Source organism: Rhincodon typus, chromosome 9 (genome assembly GCF_021869965.1).
Source record: "Rhincodon typus isolate 14 chromosome 9, sRhiTyp1.1, whole genome shotgun sequence".
In the NCBI taxonomy this organism is placed as follows: Eukaryota; Metazoa; Chordata; class Chondrichthyes; order Orectolobiformes; family Rhincodontidae; genus Rhincodon; species Rhincodon typus.
The window spans coordinates 7527485-7548123 of record NC_063340.1 but is presented as its reverse complement, the minus strand read 5'-3'; the positions used below and the strand labels follow the sequence as shown (position 1 = coordinate 7548123).

The window sequence follows — 20639 nt, the reverse complement described above, 5'->3', positions numbered from 1 at the left end:
CAGCTTTCCTGCTCCTCTGATGCTGCTTGGCATGCTGTGTTCATCTATCTCTACACCTTGTTATCTATAGAGTTCACCTGTTGCTTTCAATTCCTGATCTTGGGAATTTGATGGCCTCTTCCTTGATTAATCACACAACGAAGCTTAGTCTTCCTCACCTTCAAATAAGATTTTTGAGGTTCTAACCAAGCACTTCTGGTCTGGAACTTGTAAACTAAAATCCATACACTGAGGTAATCTATTTCATAACTTCTCTGAACTAACTCCTTTTGCTACGAGAAATCTTTTCATACATCTAATTTCAACCAGGAGTTCTGTAAACTGACGAACAAAAGTTTTCCCAAGTATGGGTTCTTCACCAAAGCAAAAAAAATTCTAATTCTTCTAAATAGAAAGTAGACCAGTGTTCCTCAGTGTTTACTCTGTCCACTCATAACTCTCCCAACGCAGATGCATTCCCATTATCACCCCAGCAAGTCCCTCCATCACACTGGCTTTAGAAAAAAATCCTGCTCAGTTTATAATTGAATCCCCTTATACACAGAGACCAAAACCCACATGCCACTAGTTCAAAATCCAAGCTTTAATAAATATATATATATATACATGCCTTACCGCTTATACACTTTTTGGATGGTCTCACCACATTCTTCCTATGAAAATTATGGCTGTCCAGATTGTTGATGGAAGGAAAATCTATGGCTGAGCAAACTCTTCAGCCCTACCCAGCCCAGGACCATCAGAACTCACAAGTCTAAGCATTGACATAGAATCATAGAGTCATACGGCACCGAAACAGACCCTTTGGTCCAGTCCATGCCAAACATAATCCCAAATTAAATTAGTCCCACCTGCCTGCTCCTGGCCCATATCCCTCCAAACCTTTCCTATTCATGTACTTATCCAAATGTCTTTTAAACATTGTAATTGTACCCACATCCACCACTTCCTCAGGAAGTTCATTCCACACCCTCTGCGTAAAAAAAAATTGCCTCTCATGTCTTTTTTAAATTTCTACCCTATGACCTTAAAAATGTGTTCTCTAATCTTGAAATTCCCCATCCTAGGGAAAAGACAACTACCATTAACTTTATCTGTACCTCTCATTATTTTATAAACTTCTGTCAGGTCACCTCTCAACCTCATACGCTCCAGTGAAAAAAGTACCAATCTATCCAGCCTTTCTTTATAACTCAAACCTTCCATACCTGGCAACATCCTGGTAAATCTTTTCTGAACCCTCTCCAGCTTAATAATACCCTTCCCATAAATTGGCAAACAGAACTGGACAGAATATTCCAGAAGAGGCCTCACCAATGTCCTGTACAACCTCAACATAACGTCCCAACTCCTGTACTCAAAGGATTGAGCAATGAAGGCAAGCATGCCAAACGCCTTTTTAACCACCCTGCCTATATGCAATAGGGTGGTTAAAAAGGCGCTTGGCACACTTGCCTTCATTGCTCAGTCCTTTGAGTATAGGAGTTGAGACATCATGTTGCCTGACCTGTCATGAATTTTTACACTGAATCTCCTTTGCTAATGCTACACTCCCAAGTGACGGATCTGGCCCTGAAAAAAAATGATTTAGAGCACCAGTAAACCTCCTCAATTCAAGAGGGGAAATTGTGCAACTCATGCTCATTAGTTTAATCCTTTAAGCTCTGGTATCATTATGGTGAATCTCTTCTCTGCCCTGTGCTTTAAGGCTGATGGGACATCCATGAGGTTCAGTGGCCAAAACTGAATGAGTTACCCGAGATGTGGTCTAACCAAAGGTTTGTACAACTGAAGAGTCCAAACACCACATCTGAATTTGATCCCTTTGCAATAAAAGGGAGGATTTCCTAAGTTTCGCATCAGAAGCTGTGTAACAGGGGCAAAAGGACCACTATTGTGGAATACAGAGAGCCTGCAATTTAGAGGACAGTTTAAGAGGCAGAGAGGAATTGCTCTCCCATGTGAAGTTTGTTGTGGAGCCTGAAGATGTGGCTGTAAACTTCAAAATCTGTGACTTTGTCAGCTGTGGTTCCATTGACAGGACTCTCACCTCTGAATTCGAAGGTGCTGAGTTCACGTCCAACTCCCATGACTTTCAGAAAATTTAAGCCTGCAACTGCAGTACTTAGGAGCTGCAGCACTGTTGAAGGTGCAGTATCTCTAATGCAATGTTAATAAGACATGAGAGCAGAAGTAGGCTATTCAGCCTATTGAGTCTGCTCTGCTATTTAGTGAGATCCTCAACTCCACTTTCCTGTCTTTTCCCCATAACTCTTGATTCCCTTACTGATTGAATATATTCGAGGAGATTTTTAATGATCCAGCCTCAGCAACCCTCTGCAGTAAAGGATTCCACAGATTGACTGAAAGAAGTTAAACAGATGTTCCTATCTACCGTCACAGGTGGATGTGCTACTAGTTTGAGGAAGATCACAGAAGTCAACCATAGTGTCCTGGCCAATACTAATTCCTCAATCAACATGACAAAACAAATTACCTGGTCATAATTTAATTGCTGTTCATGGACTCTTGCCATTCTCAAATTGACTACCATGTTTCCTCCTTAGAACAGTGACTGCAAATCAAAAAGTACTTAATTGGTTGTAAATTGCTTCAGGTGGTCCTGAAAGGCACCACTTATTTGTTCAAGTTTTAAGAAATGGCCAGGCCAGCATTTATTTCCAATCCCTAACTATCCTGAACCAGTCCACGCGATGCAGGTGGACCCATAGTGCTGTCAGAGAGAGATTTCCAGGATTTTGATCCAGTGACATTGAAGGAACGGAAATATAGGTCCAAGTCAGGATGGTGCGTAGCTCAGAAGAAAAATTGCAATTGGCGGTGATCCCAAGTGTCCAAAGCAGACGCTTGGGACCATCAACTTGCCCTTCCAAGTGGGTAGATCGTGGGTTTGGAAGATGCTGATGGAAGGAGCTGTGGTTGATGTAGATCGTACACGTTGCTGCAACTGAGCATCGGTGGTGGAGGGAGTGGATGTTTGTGGGTGTACTGCCAATCAAGCGGGGGCTGCTCTATTCTGGATGGTGTTGGGCTTCTTGAATATTTTTGGAGCTGCACTCCTTCGGGCAAGTGGGGAGTATTCCACCTGAGTATTCCACTCCTGACTTGTGTCTTGCAGATTTTTGTCAATAATATGTTGATGTTGTTCACATCTCAGATTCACATTAAGCAAACACGTATATCGTTTATAATGAGTGATTTTTTTAAAAACTGTAGCCAATTGAACTAATAGTGTAATTTTCAACCACTGCAGAAGATGAGCTGTAGCAAGAGGAAAGAGAATACAAATGAACTGGTGGCAATAAAAGTCCTGAACACAGAAAAATAATCACAGTTAATTTACATTCATGAGTTTATCCTTTTTCTCGTCTTTCATATTTTGTTTCTGGTTGATAAGACAAAATTGATACCTAATGTATAAAACATAGCAATGCAGAACTAAAATTTAATTTTCAGATATGTAATTAGCTATGTATAAATGGCATTCTCATGTTGTTTAATTGATAATATGTGGAATAATGGAAGGGTATTACATTAAAACTTGGATTCTCATCGGTGTTTATACAAATTTGAGATTAAGGGCCTTTTGTTTTCTGTAAACAGTGAACGCTCCAAAGCAGCTAATTCTTAAATTTCCACTTACCCACAGACTTTACACTTTTTTTAAAGGAAACTTTAAGGAGAGATTGGATAGGCTAAGACTTGCTTCCCTGGAGCATAGGAGACTGAGGGGCGACCTGTACAGAGGTCTATAAAATCTTGAGAGGCTTAGATAAGGTAGATAGCTGACAGCTTTTCCCCATGGTAAAGGAGTTTAAAACTGGAGTGCATTGCTTTAAGGGGAGAAGGGAGAGATACAAAAGAGTCCAGAGGGGCAGTTCTTTCACACAGAGGGTGGTGCATGTCTGGAATGAGCTGCCAGAGTTAGTGGTGGAGGCGAGTACAATTTAAGAAACATTTGGACAGGTACATGGATGGGATAGGTATGGAGGGTTAAGAAGTAAATGCAGGCAGATAGGACTAGATTAATTGTGAAAACTGGGCAGCATGGACAAGTTGGGCCAATAAACCTCTATGACATTACATGGAGTTTTGCCGAGGAAACAACTGTGCATTACATTAAACTTTCCAATTAAGGATTCAGTAATGCACTGCACACTGTCCAAACTATTAAGAATTGCAAATTCAATTTCAAGTTAGGTTCAGATAACAAAGTAAAGGAAGGGAAAGAAAGTTTGGACTGAGATAAAATGAACGATAAAAGAAGCAAACAAAGAAACCTCCAACAATAATTAAAATCTGAAGGAATGAGACTTCACGTGTTTAATTTCCTATGCCAGAGAGATTCTGGGAATAAGTTAAGAATTAACACCACCCCATTAAAAGGGCATTCACGCTTAACATTTTGTATTTGTTTTAGCGAGGGTCCAAGAATCTCATCAAGTCAGGAGCCAGTCAGCAAGATGCTTTTTTCTTGCTGCTTTTCTGAGGAGCAAAAATCAACCTCCATGTTACATGTCAATATCTCTAGCTCCAAAAGTTACTATCTAATTTGTGCGTAAGTAACTGTGTGCTATAGTCTCATTGTTGCTTTAGCAGCAAAATCCAGCCCCACATGTTTCAAGCTAGATGTCGTACAATGTAGCCCCATTTTAAATTGTCTCATTCAGCATTGAGTTGTTTTTGTGTTACAGACATAACTGAATCAAAAAAGGCACGTGCAACATCATGGTTAAATGAGTTAGCCAGGGTTAGAAACCCCTATGTGGTGTTATGGAGATGGCGGTGGGATGTGGGTCTGGGTGGGATGCTGTTCAAAGTGTTGGTGCAGACTTGATAGTCCAAATGGCCTCTTTCTGCACTGTAGGGATCCTGTGATTCTATAATCAGCTGCACTTTGGATCAGCCTCTTCTGCTCCCTGACTTTCTCCTGTTCAACGCTATGGTCCTGAACCTCCTGCTTGCCACTTACCTTGCAAGCCTACTGCTTCTGTCGCTTGCTTTATTTATTCTTTCTTGCTGCCTGCTTCCCGTACAGTGAGGGTTCTTAAGACTGTAGGAAATAGGAACAGGAGTAGGCTGTTCGGCCCCTCGAGCCTACTCCGCCATTCAGTAGGATCATCTGACACTCCTGACATTGACTTTCCTGCCCTTTCTTCATAACCCTGATTCCCTGACTGATCAAGAATCTATCTAGCTCAGCCTCAAATATACACAAGGACTCTGCCTCCACAGCTGTCTGTGGCAAGGAGTTCCAAAGACTCTCAACCCTCGGAAGAAATTCCTCCTCATCTCAGTCTTAAATTGTTTACCCTTTATTCTGAGACTAAACCTGGGTTCAGAAGAAGAGCCCAGCATGACAGAATAGGGAAAGGAGTTGGAGTTGCGCGTGGAAGATTGTCTGGAATTGGAGTGAGACACTACCTGTAGAAAGAGTTGGCATATTTTGAAAATATTTTCAAAATTTATTTTGTTTGGAAGTTTTTATTCATCTAGGAGTTTAGGAATGCACTTCAACTTGCAGGGTATAATGTTTCAGTTTTTTTTCTCTCGGATGAGAAGTGCCCTCCAGAACCTAACTTCAGCTTTTGCACAGGTTGCAATGGGAAAATCTGATTCGCTTAAAGTTCTTTCACTTCTAGTTGCTTTTTTCAGAATCGCAGCTATTGAGCGAAGAATTACCGGAATGACATAGCTGCCAAAACCATCACTTTCTCTGTATGATTGTTAGAAGCTTTCAATCAAAATAAAAAAACAACGAAAATATCATACAGAATGTCAGACTCATAATCGTTACCTTGACCCTCTTAACATGATATTTATATAATTATTGAATCATCACTCTTCTTTCTTCTGCAAAATGGGATTTGCAAAGTAAGGGAATAAAGAAAAATGACAGTGTTGAATTGTAAATGTGTATGTACATGCCGTTGCAGCTGTTTCTGGTTCATTTTCCTTAATGAGCTTCATAGTTATAACAAACGACAAATGAGTCGTATCTACCCCAAGGGAGGCCGAGTGGATTCCAGTAATTACATGCCTCAAATCTTCTGGAACGCTGGCTGCCAGATGGTCTCGCTGAACTTCCAGACCCCAGGTAGGGACTGCTTAGACTCGCTGTGCAGGAATCAAGAAGCGACTGCCAAACAGATGCCCTTCGATGAGGCTGAATCATTTGCCAGTGGCATTTCCATCGGCAGACATATGGCCCAGCACAAAATTGCCTGTGTAATCAAAAAGCCATGAAAAATGCACAGTGAAGTCATGGTGTTGTGCAGATTGGAAGTCACGGGATTAATTTAAAGCAGGTCACTATTTTGCCCACCACCAACAGAATTTTGCTTAAAATCTGTACATGGGCAAGCTTTATTTATAATTCCTATTTTGTGTGACAAAGGACACAATCGTGAAAATGAAAAGGGTCATACTGCTGCACCACTGCCATTGCACGTGTAACATTTCGATGACTTCTGGCTTGGAATCTTCCAACCAAGCCAATGCAAATCCCAATATTTCCAACTTACAGGAGAACTGAACCTAATTTAAACTACAGCATGTTTTATTTTGGCAATAAACCTCATAACTAATTGATTTTCGCTTTACAATGGTTTGCTCCTCTGTTATGTAATGGGTCAGTTGCAAATCCCAACAATGATTGAATGAAGGAATGATTTTACTGTCGCATATATCTAGGAACGTACAGTGAAAAGTGTTTTTGTCACTACAATCTGGTGCCTTTTTGAATTGCAGAAAGAATAAAAAGAAATTACTGAAATAAGAGTTCATCTTCTGTTCAAATTGGGGTCTCAAGCACGGCTCCGGGACTTCTGCAAGATCTCTGCAAGGTGTTCCAGGCCTCAAGGAGCCCCCACTCTCGGTACAGCAATGACATTGCTGATGCCTCAGGAGACTTCATCCACGCTGCTGCCTTACCAACAGTGCCATGAGTCCCTGCTCACTGCCAAGAGTCCCCACCAATGAAACTGACAAGATGTAGTCTGATTCTAATTAAGTATAAACGTAAAGGCAGGGTGCCTAAGATTTTCTGTGGTGCACTCTCAATGGTCATGGATAATCTATCTCTTTGTTCAATATGTGGCATGCAAATCCACAATGAAGTTATGACTACACATGGGAGGTGGGGGATATTCCTCCATGCCCTACATTGCAGACGCCTGGACCTATATTATCCAGTTCTGGTAGAGGTCAGTACAGAATGACTCCAAATGAATGTAGGATGGGCAAGACGTTAAGGCAGTGACTTTGTCTTGGACAGTGCTACAGCACTGGCAGGAAGAACCTGTTTTGACCTTCTTTTCCTTCCATTCTAGCTTGTTCAAAAGATAAAGCGGACAATCAGTCCTTTTGTTGCCCATCTGACCTCTTTGCCAAGGGCCACTTTCACCCCCAAGTTGTGCCAATCGCACACCATTTCCTCTGGTTAGCTCCTTGCTAATATATTTACTTGTTTCATACAGAGTCATGGAGGTCTGCAGCACAGAAGTAGGCCATGTGGCCCATCGAGTTTGCACTGATCAAGCACAGCCACCTAACTATTCTAATTCCATTTACCAACACTTGGCACAGAACCTTGTGTGCCTTGGCATCCCAAGTGCCCATCTAAATATTTCTTCAATGCTATGAGGGTTGCTTGTTCTACCATGTTTATGGGAAGTGAGTCCTCGATTCCCATCTCCCTCTGGGTAAAAAATCTTTTTCTTACATAGCCTGTAAGCCTCCTGGCTCTCACCTTAAATCTATGCCCCCTGGTCAATGATCCCTCCACCAAGGGGAGACGTTCCAGTCCTGTCTATGCCCCTCATAACCTTCCCTCGTGGTATCTTATGGAGAAAGACTTAAGCTTTTTGGTTGAAGTTGGCTTTGAACTTTAGTTCCAGGTTTTAAAGGTGCCGTGTATTTTTCCAGTCCACAATCACACCTCAGTATATCTTTCCCCATCACTTTAATGGAAACAGTTGACCTCTTTAAATAAGCTGATTAAGACCTGCATAAAATTAGCAGCATGCAAAGATTTTAAAAGTCTGTTTGTTCTTGTCACTGTTAATATTGAGTTAAGAATTAAAATATCGATGTAACAGTTTTTCTTTAAAAAAACCTGTTAATTCTCCTTGAACATCAGCATTTTGATACCTGTCCTGCCTGATCTAATTCTGCAATGTCTTATGTTGCATAACAGATTTGGCCATGCAATTAAATCAGGGGAAGTTTGAGTACAATGGATCATGTGGGTAAGTAATATGCCTCTCCTGTTAAGAAGCTAATGCAATGTTTCAGTTGAACTGAAATATATTCAAGTATCAGCATTGAATGTATTTTTCACAGCATTTATGTTTGTATTTAAATAATTTATTAAGTATAATCAAGTGACTAGCACTTTATTCAAGTAAATAGATTCTTAAATTAAACGATTCTTTAGACTCCTAAATTCAGTCCCTCAGATGCTGATATTGGCCATTTAAGTGAGAAGAGATTTTGTTATTTTATTTTATTCACTCGTGGGATGTGCAAGTTGTTGGCCGGGCCAGCATTTATTGCCCATTTTTACTTGCCTTTGAGAAGGTGGTGTTGAGCCGTGTTTGTAGGTTGATCCACAATGCCAATAGGGAGGGAGTTCCAGGAATTTGATCTAGCAACAGTAAAGGAACGATGATATATTTCCAAGTCAGGATAGTGAGTGGCTTGGGGAATTTGCAGGTGGTGGTGTTTCCATGTATCTGCTGCCCTTATCGTTCTGGATGGAAGTCGTCATGGGTTTAGAAGATACTCTCAAAGGATCTTTGGTGAATTTTTGCAGTGTATCTTGTAGATAGTACACACTGCTGCTACTGAGCATCTGTGGTGGAGGGAGTGGATGCTCATGGGTGTGGTGCTAATCAAGTGGGCTGCTTTTTCCTGAATAGAATCTAGCTGCTTGAGTATTGTTGGGGCTGCACTCATCCAGGCAAGTGGGGAGTATTCCATCACACTCCTGACTTGTGCCTTGTAGATGGTGGACAGGCTTGGGGGAGTCAGGAAGTAGTTACTTGCCACAGTGTTTCTAGCCTCTGATCTCTCTTGTAGCCACTGTGTTGATGTGGCGAGTCCAGTTGAGTTTCTAATCAATGGTAACTCCCAGGATGTTGATTATGGGAATTTAAGCAATGGTAACACCATTGAATGTCAAGGGCCGGCGGTTAGATTGTCTCTTATTGGTGATGGTCATAGCCTGACATTTGTGTGGCTTGAATGTTACTTGCCACTCATCAGCCCAAACCTGGATATTGCCCAGATCTTGTTGCATTTGAACATGAACTGCTTCAGTATCTGAGGAATTGCAAATGTACTGAACATTGTGCAATTATTGGCAAACGTCCCCACTTCTGACATAATGATGATGGGAAGGTCATTGCTGAAGCAGCTTAATATGTTTGGGCCGAGGATACTACCCTGAGGAACTCCTGCAGAGATGTCCTCGAGCTGAGATGACTGACCTCCAACAACCATTACCATTATGCTATGTGCTAAGTATAACTCCAGCCACTGGAGAGTTTGCCCTCAATGCGAAATGATTCCAGTTTGTCTAGGACTCCTTGTTGCCACATTTAATCGAATGACATCTCAAGCTCTCACTCTCACCTCTCCTTTAGAACTGAAATGAGGAGAAATTTCTTCAGCTGGAGAGTGGTTAATCTGTTGAACTCATTGCTGCAGAAGTCTGTGGAGGCCAAATCATTATGTGTATTTAAGACAGAGATAGATAGGCTCTTTATTAGTAAAGGGATTAAGGGTTCTGGCGAGAAGGCAAGAAAATGAAGTTGAGAAATGTATCAGTCATTATCAAATGGTGGAGCAAACTTAATGGGCTGAATGGCCTAATTCTGCATCTACATCTTAGGGTCTAAGCTACTAGGTATCACTGTGAGATCTCCCAGTTGGTGATCAGATGTATCAAATCTGTTACCAATGCAGTTTGTGCCGAAGCGCACTGCTTTAGCTCGTTGCCCCTTGGCAAAGTCAGTGCTGCAGCCCAAGCTGCCATCCCCCAATGCAGGGCATGATAGACTGTGCATACATCATGCTCAGAGGGCTATGTGATAATACAGCTCAATTCATCAGGTTCCATTCTGTCAATGTGCAGGTCATCTATGACATCAGTACCGCATCTTAGAGACCTGTGCCAGGTACCCTGGGAGATGCCATGATGCCTGCATCCTTGAGAACTCTCATGTTCCTGCTGAGTGTGAGGATCCAGATGTCTTCCAAGACTAGTTACTGGGGGACAAGAGCCACCATCTGCAACCATGGCCACTGACTCCCGTGACGGAGGCCGTTTTGTAGACTATAATGTAGACCGTTTTGTGACTGGGGCCATGGTTGAGCAGACAATAATCCTGCTGAAGGTGAATTTTCTTGAATCAGTCCGGGGCAGGCCCTGTAGATCTGCCCAGACAGCATCCCACATAACCCTAACATGATGTCCTCTGCACAACTGGAGCAGGCAAAGATGCAAGATGATGGAGGCTGGTGAGCTAGGGGAGCAGGAGCTATCCTCCAAAGAGGAGGAGGAGGACGTTGAAGGCAAGCAGAACATCACCTTCAACATGCTAGAGTGCAGCAGCGCAGGGCTCTAGAAGCCTGAAAGGAATTAATTGATACCCAATTGCAGTCGATGCGAGTCACTGATTGAATGTAAAATTATTGGTGCATGACATGCAAACATTTTGTTTCTAAGAGTCAAATGCATCTTATTTCTGTTTTATTGTCCATTAGCTTTTGCTGTTGCAGAATAAAATTGACCGTGTTGAAGTATTTGAAGACCCTACTGTATGTGATGGTCCTAAATTGAACAATGAAAAAAAGTTGGGATACAGTGGGCATTGGGGAAGAAGCAGCAGTGATCTAGGAAGGGTTGTAAGATGGGATGTGGACAGGTAAGATTTGTGGTTTGGTAGACGTTGAGATAAATGTACAAATTTACAGACTATGTGCAGTGAAATGTCAGCCACGAAAAGTGTTGGTTTGTGGTTGCTGTCCCACTATATACAGGATGAGGGGCAACTTCTGACTGCCAACACATGATTGGGTGCGTGATTGGTGTTCAAAGATAGTGCCAGCGATTCTAGGACATCCTGGCACTGGCAAGAACTTCTGCCTACGCCAAGTGGGAGAGTACAAGTGGAGGTGTGTGGCCGTCAGGGTGTGGTGCGCAGTTAATGAGGTGACTTTGAGACAATAGCACAAGAAAATGTGCTCAGCCTCATGGAATACAACCCCCATGAAAGGTGTCAAAGGTCAGGGAAAAGCTAAGGGAGACATTAGATCAAAGGTGTCATTGTCTTTTGTTCAAATGGGTGGTAATCATTGTAGAGAAGACAGGGCTTAGATGCAGAGTGGGTGTCAATGGCAGAACAAAAGTAAGCACAGATTGAAAGTAAATCAAAAAACAGGATACAGACAATAGGGGCATCAGAGAACAGGCACCGGTGGGACAGGCACAGTTCATGGCATGTTGTTATTGAACAAAGTGTCGAGTCCAGAGGCTGTGAAGTGCCCAAATGGAAAATGACGTGCCTTTCTCCAGCTTGCGTTGGACTTCCCTGTAGAACTGCCACAGGCTGAGGGCAGAAATGTGAGCATGAGACCAGAATGGTTTTTTTGTTGACGTGGCAAGTGACAGAAAGGGCAGAGTCATGCTTGCAGACTGGCTGGGGGTGTTTTGTAAAGCAGTCACTGAATCTGCATTTGGTCTCCCATTGTGAGCAAAGATGAAGTAGACCAGATTAAAGGAAGTACAAAGTAAACTATTACTTCAACTGGAAGGAGTGTTTGGGGCCTTGGATGGTGAGGAAGGAGGACGTGAAAGGGCAAGTGTTATACATTCAGCAATTGCATGGGAACGTGCAGTTTTGAACAGGGGTATGAGATGGATGTGGAGTCGAGGCTGATGGAGGAACGGACCAATGTATCGCGGGGGGAGTGGTCTCTTCAGAATACTCATGGGGGAGGAGAGGGCGAGATAAGATTGGTGGTGGCATCACACTGGGGATGAGGGAAATGGCGGAGAATGATCTTGTGAAGGTGGCCAGTGCTGGGGTGGTAAGTGAAGACAAGGGAAACCCCATCGTTGTTCTGGGAGGGAGGGGAAGGAATGAGAATGAAAGTGCAGGAAAGACCTGGAAAACTAATTTGTGGATTATCAAACATTCCAGAAGATTTTAGCATGGAATTTTTCTTGAACAAGTTTATAGTATTTTAGCTGCTGCCTTGACCCAAACTTTATTTAATCCTCTGTAAAACCTACAGTCAGTGCATGATAATGCATTCTCAATGCAATCTATTGGAGATCCCCACAACCTGACCTTCGAATCAAGCAAAAATTGGGAATGGTGAAAGCCACATCAGGGAGGTCATTCGATCTGTGCGGGTGGCTTTCTTCAAGGTGAGAGGCAATTGCTGCATCTTCACTGCTGACTGTAAAATCCAAGCCCTTGTGTCGAAATCGAGATGGACTGGCAGGAAGGCCACCCAGCTCCACACCCAAGTAATGCTGGATCTTCAGCCATTATAAATGCAGGCTCATGTGTGCTACCTTCCAGGGAACCTTGAAATCTCTGTTGTGATGGGTGCATCTTGATACAATGTAGGTTAAAAGTGCTTCTGTTGAGTGAAAGCTAGCAAGGGATTAAGCTAAAAGGACAACAAGGCTGGCGACATCTAAATTAAATTTCAACATGGATCCACAAACTAATTGCCTGGAGGCAATGATCGTTCAATGTCGGGGCAATTATTCACATGCGTTGCTACTTGACAACTCTCACTCCTTTGAACTCGGCCAGGATCATTGCCAAGTTCGGTTTTTGACTGCAGCGCTTGGGAATATTCAGCTTAATTGAAAGCTGATGCTAGAACCAAGCTGTAAAAACAGGAATTAAAGTGAATTGTGGAAGCTGGGAGCAATGTAACAACTGAGGGCTGTGAGAAGGATTGAGTACAACAGAGAGGAGTTAGGCGTTACCTCAAGTCAAGCAATTTGAAGATTCGAGAGCATGCAAAGACAACAATTGTTGATGAAACTAATACATAACATGTTCTGTAAGAGCAGGTCAATGAGCCATAGAAAGTCTCATCTTATTAAGTATTCATTCAGTCCTCCTTCACAGAGATTGAAAAATGCTCATTTTAAAAACATGTCTATTTTGCCTGGAGTATGATTATAGCATGCCTGAGTGAGGGTATTGAACGAATCTGTGCAAATCGTTGTGAATCTGACAACACTCATCTTCCCCTCACCATCAACTTCTACTCCTCCACTGTTCCTAGATTAACATACAGTTTATCCAACATCCAGTACTAGATGACAGAAATTTCCACCAATGAAATTTCGGGAAGACCGTAGCCGTTGTTTTCAATCCATGCTGTAAATTCCGTTCCCTAGCTACCAACTCCATCCCCCTCCCTGGCAACAGTCTGAGACTAATCCAGCCTGTTCTCAATCTCAGTGTTACATCTGATCTCTATATGAACATCAAACCTCATATTCAAGCCTTACTAAAAGGATGGATTTTCACCTCCTTGACATTGCCTGACTTCTGCACTGTCTCAGCTCCTCTGTTGCTGAAATTGTTCTCGATTTGACAATCACGGTGTTCTCCTGGCTCGTCCCTTATTCTCTACCCTCATGAGCTTGAAAACAGCTAAAACTGGTCGTGTCTTCGTTCACACCCCCCTGGGCTTGCTGACTTAGGTTGGCTCCCAATGAAACAACATATTGACTTCACATCCTTATTTTCAGTGCTTCTTAACCATCCTTATGTCTGTAATCTCCCACACATCCCTCATCTAGGATATCTGTACTCCTCAAATTTGGGCCTCTTGACCATGCCTAATTTTATTCGTTCCAATATGGGTGACCATGTCTTGAACTTCCAGGGACCTAAGTCCTTACATTTCTGTCTATATTCCTACATCCTTCTGCCTCACTACCTTGCTTTCTTCCTTTCAGGCATTACATAAATTCTACCTCTTTGCCAAGCTTTTGATCAACCTTTCCTTCCATGGCTCAAGGTCATGTTTTGTTTTATAATTCTCCTGAGGAGCACCTCATGACATCACATTCAAGTTGCTGTGTGAATCAGCTCCTACGTTAACTTGTTCAAACGGATTGAGGACACAACTGACATCACTGAACCTAGGGCGATGTCACAAGTTCATAAAATGTTTGATTGTCTTTCTTTGGATACTTACAAACATTTTGGAAAGTTGGCTGTAGCCTGATGATTCAGGCAAAGGATTTGCCCATGGCAGAGACGTGGTTCACTCAGGTCCTTCTGCACATTCCTACCCAGTGCACATTCCTGTTATTAGACATCTAAGACAGGCTCAAATAAGATTTCTAATCTGTACACATCTAAAGTTCACTGACAAAGTTGTAATTACAACGCGCTTGCTTTTGTTGTTTTGGCTTTCAGTAGTTTTAAGACTATAAGACTATAAAATAGGAATAGGCAGTTCCATCCATTGAGCCTGTTCCACCATTCAGTAGGATCATGGCTGATCCAACATTCCTCATATCCACTTTCCTGCCCTTTCCTGTAAGCCTTGATTTCCCCTACTGATTGAGAATCTATTATCTCAGCCTTAAACATACACAGGAGTCTGGCCCCACAATTCCAAATATTCACAATCCTCTGAAAGAAGCAATTCCTCCTCATCTCAGTCTTAAATTGGCACCCGTTTGCTCTGAGACTATGCCCTCTGATCCTAAACTCTCCCTTGAGGGGAAACATCTTCTCAGCATTTACCTAATCAGGCCCGTTAAGAATCCTAAATGCTCCAGTGAGATCACCTCTCATTCTTCTAAACTCCAGTGAGTAGAGTCCCAACCTGTTGAACCTTTGTTCATAAGACAGTCCTTCCATACCATGGATCATCCTAGTGAACCTTCTCTGAGCTCTATCATGGAGTCATACAACATCAAAACAGACCCTCTGGTCCAACCAATCTGTGCCAACCATGTTCCAAACTAAACTAGTCCCATCCACCTACATTTAGTCTATATCCCTCCACACTTTTCCTATTCGTGTACTTATCCAAATGTCTTTTAAACATTGTCACTTTACTTGCATCTACCACTTACTCTGGCAATTCATTCTGCACGTGAACCACACTGTGTAAAAAAAGTTGCCCCTCGTGCCCTTTTTTAAATCTTTCTCTGCTCACCTTAAAAATATGCCCCTTAGTTTTGAATTGCTCCATCTTAGGGAAAAGACCTTTGCTATTCACCTTATCTATATCCCTAATGATTTTATAAACCTCTTTAAAGGTCACGCCTGAACATCCTATGCTGCAGTGAAAAAGGTCCCAGCCTGTCCACCCTCTCCCTATAACACAAATTCTCCAGTCCTGGCAACATCCTGATAAATCTTTCCTGAACCCTTTTGAATTCCCCCACCTTAGGGAAAAGATTTTGCTATTCGCCTTATCTATTCCCCTCATGATTTTAAGAACCTCATGCAGATCGTTTCTAACGATATTTATGTAGAGATTTGTCAGAAACTGTTAAGTTTTTAAGAATATTGTTCTTCGTGTTAGAAATTTGAATAAATTGCGTTGTAATGCTAATTTGTTTGGAATTCCTTTTACCCCTATTAGTTTTCTACTTAAGCCTGACTTCATGCGTCGCCCTGATCGGACCTTTGACCCATTCTCCGAGACTCCAGTGGATGGTGTTATTGCAGCGACCTGTTCTGTCCAGGTAAGAAGTCAAATAAAGTAACTTAACTTTATTTCACATCAAATTAGATTTTACTGTACCTAAAAGCAGCTCAGAGTCATGATAACTAGCTTGTGCAGTCTTGTTGTCGTCATCACACTGGAAATGGAATAGTACACTATCCGCAGCAAACACCCACAAAACTGCAAATGAGAGGAAAGACCTACTCTCTCAGTCTCTACCACAGAATGGTTTATTCGTTTATGGAAATTAATGTCATGAAATCTGAGGAAATGTCTTACATTGTTTGCTTGCCATTCACTGCAACACCATCATGCTCCATGAGATGGACAAAATTATGATTAACATTGACCCTCCCATTTATTTAAGACATGTAAAACCTACCAAGAAAGTGTGCCAACCATTGTGAAAAACTATGATGAGAACTGTGGCCTGGATCAAATCATTGACTGTGTAAAGTGTAATGAGCCAGCTCTTCATCACTGGCCTGATAGCAAAGCTCCCTGACTTCAACCTTGTGACTTTTACTGTTTTGAAGCATAAAACTCTCAAACCAAGGCGTCCTAACAAAGTACGAACAACCGGTATTTATGAACTAAGCAGAATTTACTATACAAGATATGATATATTCTTAACAAAAAGCAATTAAGTCAACAGAGTCTTTTATGTCTCAAGATTCTCTTGATTACTGCCAGGACAAACAATACCTTTCGTTCTGTTTCTGTCTCTGAATTGTTATAACATTGAGCTGTGTTACAGAGTTACATCACAGAAGTGATGGTGAAACTATGTCAATGAAGACGTTTGAGTTTTCAACTTTTGTCCCTAATTCTTGCTGTCTATTGGGAAGTAGTCTGTGTATGTTCCAATCAACCTGTACTGAGGTTTTATCACACACTTCTGGAGCAGATGGCACTTGAACCTGGGCCTCCTGGCTCAGAGGAAGGGACATTAGCACTACATCACAGGTACCCTCAAGGGATAGCACAGACTAACTGTTTTCACCAGCTGCAGGTGCAGATCATCTGTATTCCACACATGTAACTAGATTCCTGTAAAAACTGAGATAATCGTCTATCTTTATTTCCTTTTGGGCACATCAATTTCATTCCACTGTGAACAAATCCTTTCAGATATGGGGGATTGTGGCTGAACAAGCAATGTTACAACAATACAATTATCAATAATACAAAACTACTCCAATGGATACCAAGACAATTGAGAACTAGTGCTGGTCATTCATTCCCAGCATAGTTTTAGGGAAGAATGTTTTTTTTACAATGCAGTTGTTTTGTCCCATAGATATGGTTAATACATCAAGACAGTTATTAAGCCTATGTTAAATTCAAAGACATGATGGTTCCACATCCAGTTGGCAGGATGACAGGTGTGGATTAGACTGATGTGAACAACATGGGGTCAATTCCTATTCCAGGTGGAGTGGATTTGGGATCTGAGATAGTAGGAACTTGGATTTGGGATCTGCTTTTTTGTCCTAGCCGTGGTGGAGGTCATGAGTCAAACCTTTAGACAGAGAACTGGAGCAGAAGAACCCGGCCTCTTACCTAAGATGATCACAGTAGATGCTGATTTAATACTACTGACTAGAGTAGGAAAACTGAGGAATTGATGCTATCACTCCACAGAACTTGAATCAAGTTCCCAAACTCCGTGTGCCCCAGCAAAGTATTATTGGCAGCTATCCATATATGCCAATGTTTGTTTTTGTGAACAACCCTTTGTCTTTTGAATTCCGAGAAGCCACGTGGTAAATCCTTTATAACCCAGAAATTATCCAAACTTTTCATTTACAAATTCTCATAATCTGTAAATGATCGTAGAATATTGGATTGTAAAAACTCATCTGGTTTGCTGATAACTTTTAGGGAAGGAAATTTGCCATCCTCTCTTGGCCTGGCCTACTTGTGACTCCAGGCCCACAGCAACATGGTTAACTAGTTACAGCCCTTTGAAATAGTCTAGCAAGCCACTACGTTGTATCAAATAACCACTATGAGAGACATTCATGCGTAATAGTTCCAGAAGGTGACTCAACAATAGTTTCTAAAGGGATGGACTATAAACACTTACAACGCTCCCATTCTGTGAACACTTAAAAGACATGGTTACATGATAAAGTGTTTGCATTTGTTATGCAAAAATTACAATAAATGCCTTTTTCTTTTCTAGGTAATATCGGGCCAATTTCTATCAGATAAGAAAATTGGCACATATGTAGAAGTAGATATGTATGGCCTACCAACTGACACCATTCGAAAGGAGTTCCGAACACGAATGGTGATGAACAATGGCTTGAACCCAGTATATAATGAGGAACCGTTTGTGTTTCGAAAGGTAAGTTGGAGATCCAGTGCTTCAATTGGTTCTACGTCTGAAGTACAGAACTCGGATTGGAATATTTGCCTGCTCAATGGTGAACCACGAATAACACTGCACACAAGGAAGTTATGCAGCCCATACAACAACTGTCCAGTTGATCTCATTTTGAAACCCGAAGAGTCATGCTTTATTCTAACTGGTTGGGGAGAGGGGTGGGTTAATAGGGTTAGGAGAGAGCAAAACTGCTGTGTCACTCAATGTAGGAGGCAGAGGCTTATACAGTTCCTGAGCCTGAATCATGAATTTGCTAGATTAGCAGAATCAGTTCTGAGACGTCCTGTGCAAACATATGGTAGCACCGAGCTACCAGTGGCTGATGTCTAAGCTGCCTATCCCCAGTCTCCTATCCCCATGGTAATGCCAACCTTCCTGAGGATGATTGGGTGGGGGAGAGGGGTGGGGTGGAGATAGTGGGGGTGTTGGTGTTGGGTGAGTGTGGTCCTGTGATTTAGATAGGATACTGATTGCCATTTTAGGAGAGTTCTGGACAGAGTGTAGACCCCCAGGTAAGCTTAGCCTGATAACTGTCGGGGGTCTGATCAAAGAGAGTCTTGCAGGAACATGGAGCCGGAAGGAATTTGATATGGACAATGGAGTAAGACTGTGGGTCACCACTAAACTGAGTTCGACCCTTCCCTTCCAGTCACTATCCAAATTAAGACAAATCCATAAAACTATTAGCTTTGTGGAGTCAGTTCGGAAAAGAAAGTGAACTGCTTTGAATGGATGAGGGGGTTCTCAACAACACGTGGGATGTTGAAGACTAGGATTAAATTACTCCATTGTGCCTGCAGAGACCCAGTAAATAGTTAACAAGTTTCATTTAAGAAGATAAAACTTCTGGCACAAAATCTGCTCTGTTCAGAAGTAGCATTAACGGTTTAAGTCATGACTCATAATGCACAGGCTCAGTTGCATCAGCATGCAGTGTAATTGCATAATATAATTTTCTTTCAAGTAATGAAACTGATTGTGTTTCAGCAGTGAGAACAAAATCAAAATTTGTTTCATTTTCCAGGTCATTCTGCCAGACCTCGCAGTGTTGAGAATAGCAGTTTATGATGATAACAACAAGCTGATTGGCCAGAGAATCCTACCTTTGGATGGTCTGCAAGCTGGCTATCGGCACATATCCCTCAGAAATGAAGGCAATAAGCCCTTATCATTGCCCACTGTCTTTTGTAATATTGTACTCAAAACCTATGTCCCTGATGGATTTGGAGGTGAGATCATCAGGTTCTTACCTATCAGTATACATCATCTTACAATGAGAATGGTTTGGAAGGTTGCCCACTGAGTGAAAAATGACATCTGAAATGTAAAGCAACATTGTACTGTCCATAACAACTGTGATAATGGCAGAAGTAAATCATTTGAGCACATGTGTCGTGGAAATAATTTACAAATGAGAAGCTTCTGTCATGTAATTTTAGCAATTTTGTCTGTTATATTTACATTTCCTTTTTGATGGTCTACTCAGTCTCTCCTGAGAGGTCTAAGAGTGGCCTTCCACACATTGTCTCAGTGCCCGTCATTGAGTTTGGACCCGGACTCTCAGCATGCTCGCTGTCCATGGGTGTAATGCGGCTGGGCCCCACACTGGTAAATGTGTATTCATTTTTCAGAGGGTTGTTGGACAGTGACTTGACGTCACTAATATTAATGGTGGCATCCGCACTGATAGCCTGGCTACAATCAGGGATGGGGAGACTGAATCTGGGACCCATGCTCCATGGATATCAAATGAATATCATCTTTGCTACTGAACCATTTTGCATGCTGTTGCTGTTTATTTTCAAACTTGTTTAGGTTTGAATAACATTCCCATTTTCTGTGACATGTACAAATTTTGGAAGCCTCTCGGTCAGATTTTCCATTTCCTGTTGTGTTTGACGAGGCCCAGTGTTTAAGTTCATCCATCACAAAGATTGATTGTTCCCACTTCCAGAAACATTGTTCATTTCTACCTACACCTCAGCTTAGTTACTGCTGAAACCCTGCAGTTTCGCTTCAGTTCCCTCCAGGCTTGGCCATTCTAGTGTTCAACAGGCTAGCTAGTCTCCCATTCTTTCCTTTCCATCAACACTCTTCCATCAGGCAGAAGATACAGAAGCTTGAAGACACGCACCAACAGGTTCAAGAACAGCTTCTTACCTGCCTTTATTACACTGTCGAATGGACCCCTCTAACTTCAAATAATGTTCACTTCACTAATGTTGATCTTGCTTCGTGCACCTCCTGTGCAGCTGTAATCTTGTATGCCTCGCTCTGTTTCAGCACACTATGATTGTTATGTCCTTGTTTGCTATGATCTGCCCGTACTGTTTGCAAAACAAAACTTTTCACTGTACTAAGGTACATGTGACTACAACAAATCAAATCAACTTATTCAAAATTCCTGGTCCCTATTCCATCCGACCTTAATCCCACTCTGTACTGTGACTCACATAAGCTTCCCAACCTGACACGCAAATCTTAAATTGCT

At 42.0% G+C, this 20639-nt stretch overlaps 1 protein-coding gene across 8 annotated transcripts in view; it reads left to right on the top strand.

Moving 5' to 3' along the window:
* The window catches only part of LOC109936216 (1-phosphatidylinositol 4,5-bisphosphate phosphodiesterase beta-4-like), a 537830-nt gene that overhangs the window by 411119 nt on the left and 106072 nt on the right, over positions 1 to 20639 (top strand). For all 8 annotated transcript variants that reach the window (XM_048601091.1, XM_048601092.1, XM_048601098.1 and 5 more), the window contains 5 exons: positions 5994 to 6118; positions 8219 to 8270; positions 15673 to 15775; positions 17945 to 18109; positions 19173 to 19377. In XM_048601091.1, the coding sequence (XP_048457048.1) occupies positions 5994 to 6118; positions 8219 to 8270; positions 15673 to 15775; positions 17945 to 18109; positions 19173 to 19377 (650 nt within the window). The remainder of the gene's footprint in view (positions 1 to 5993; positions 6119 to 8218; positions 8271 to 15672; positions 15776 to 17944; positions 18110 to 19172; positions 19378 to 20639) is intronic.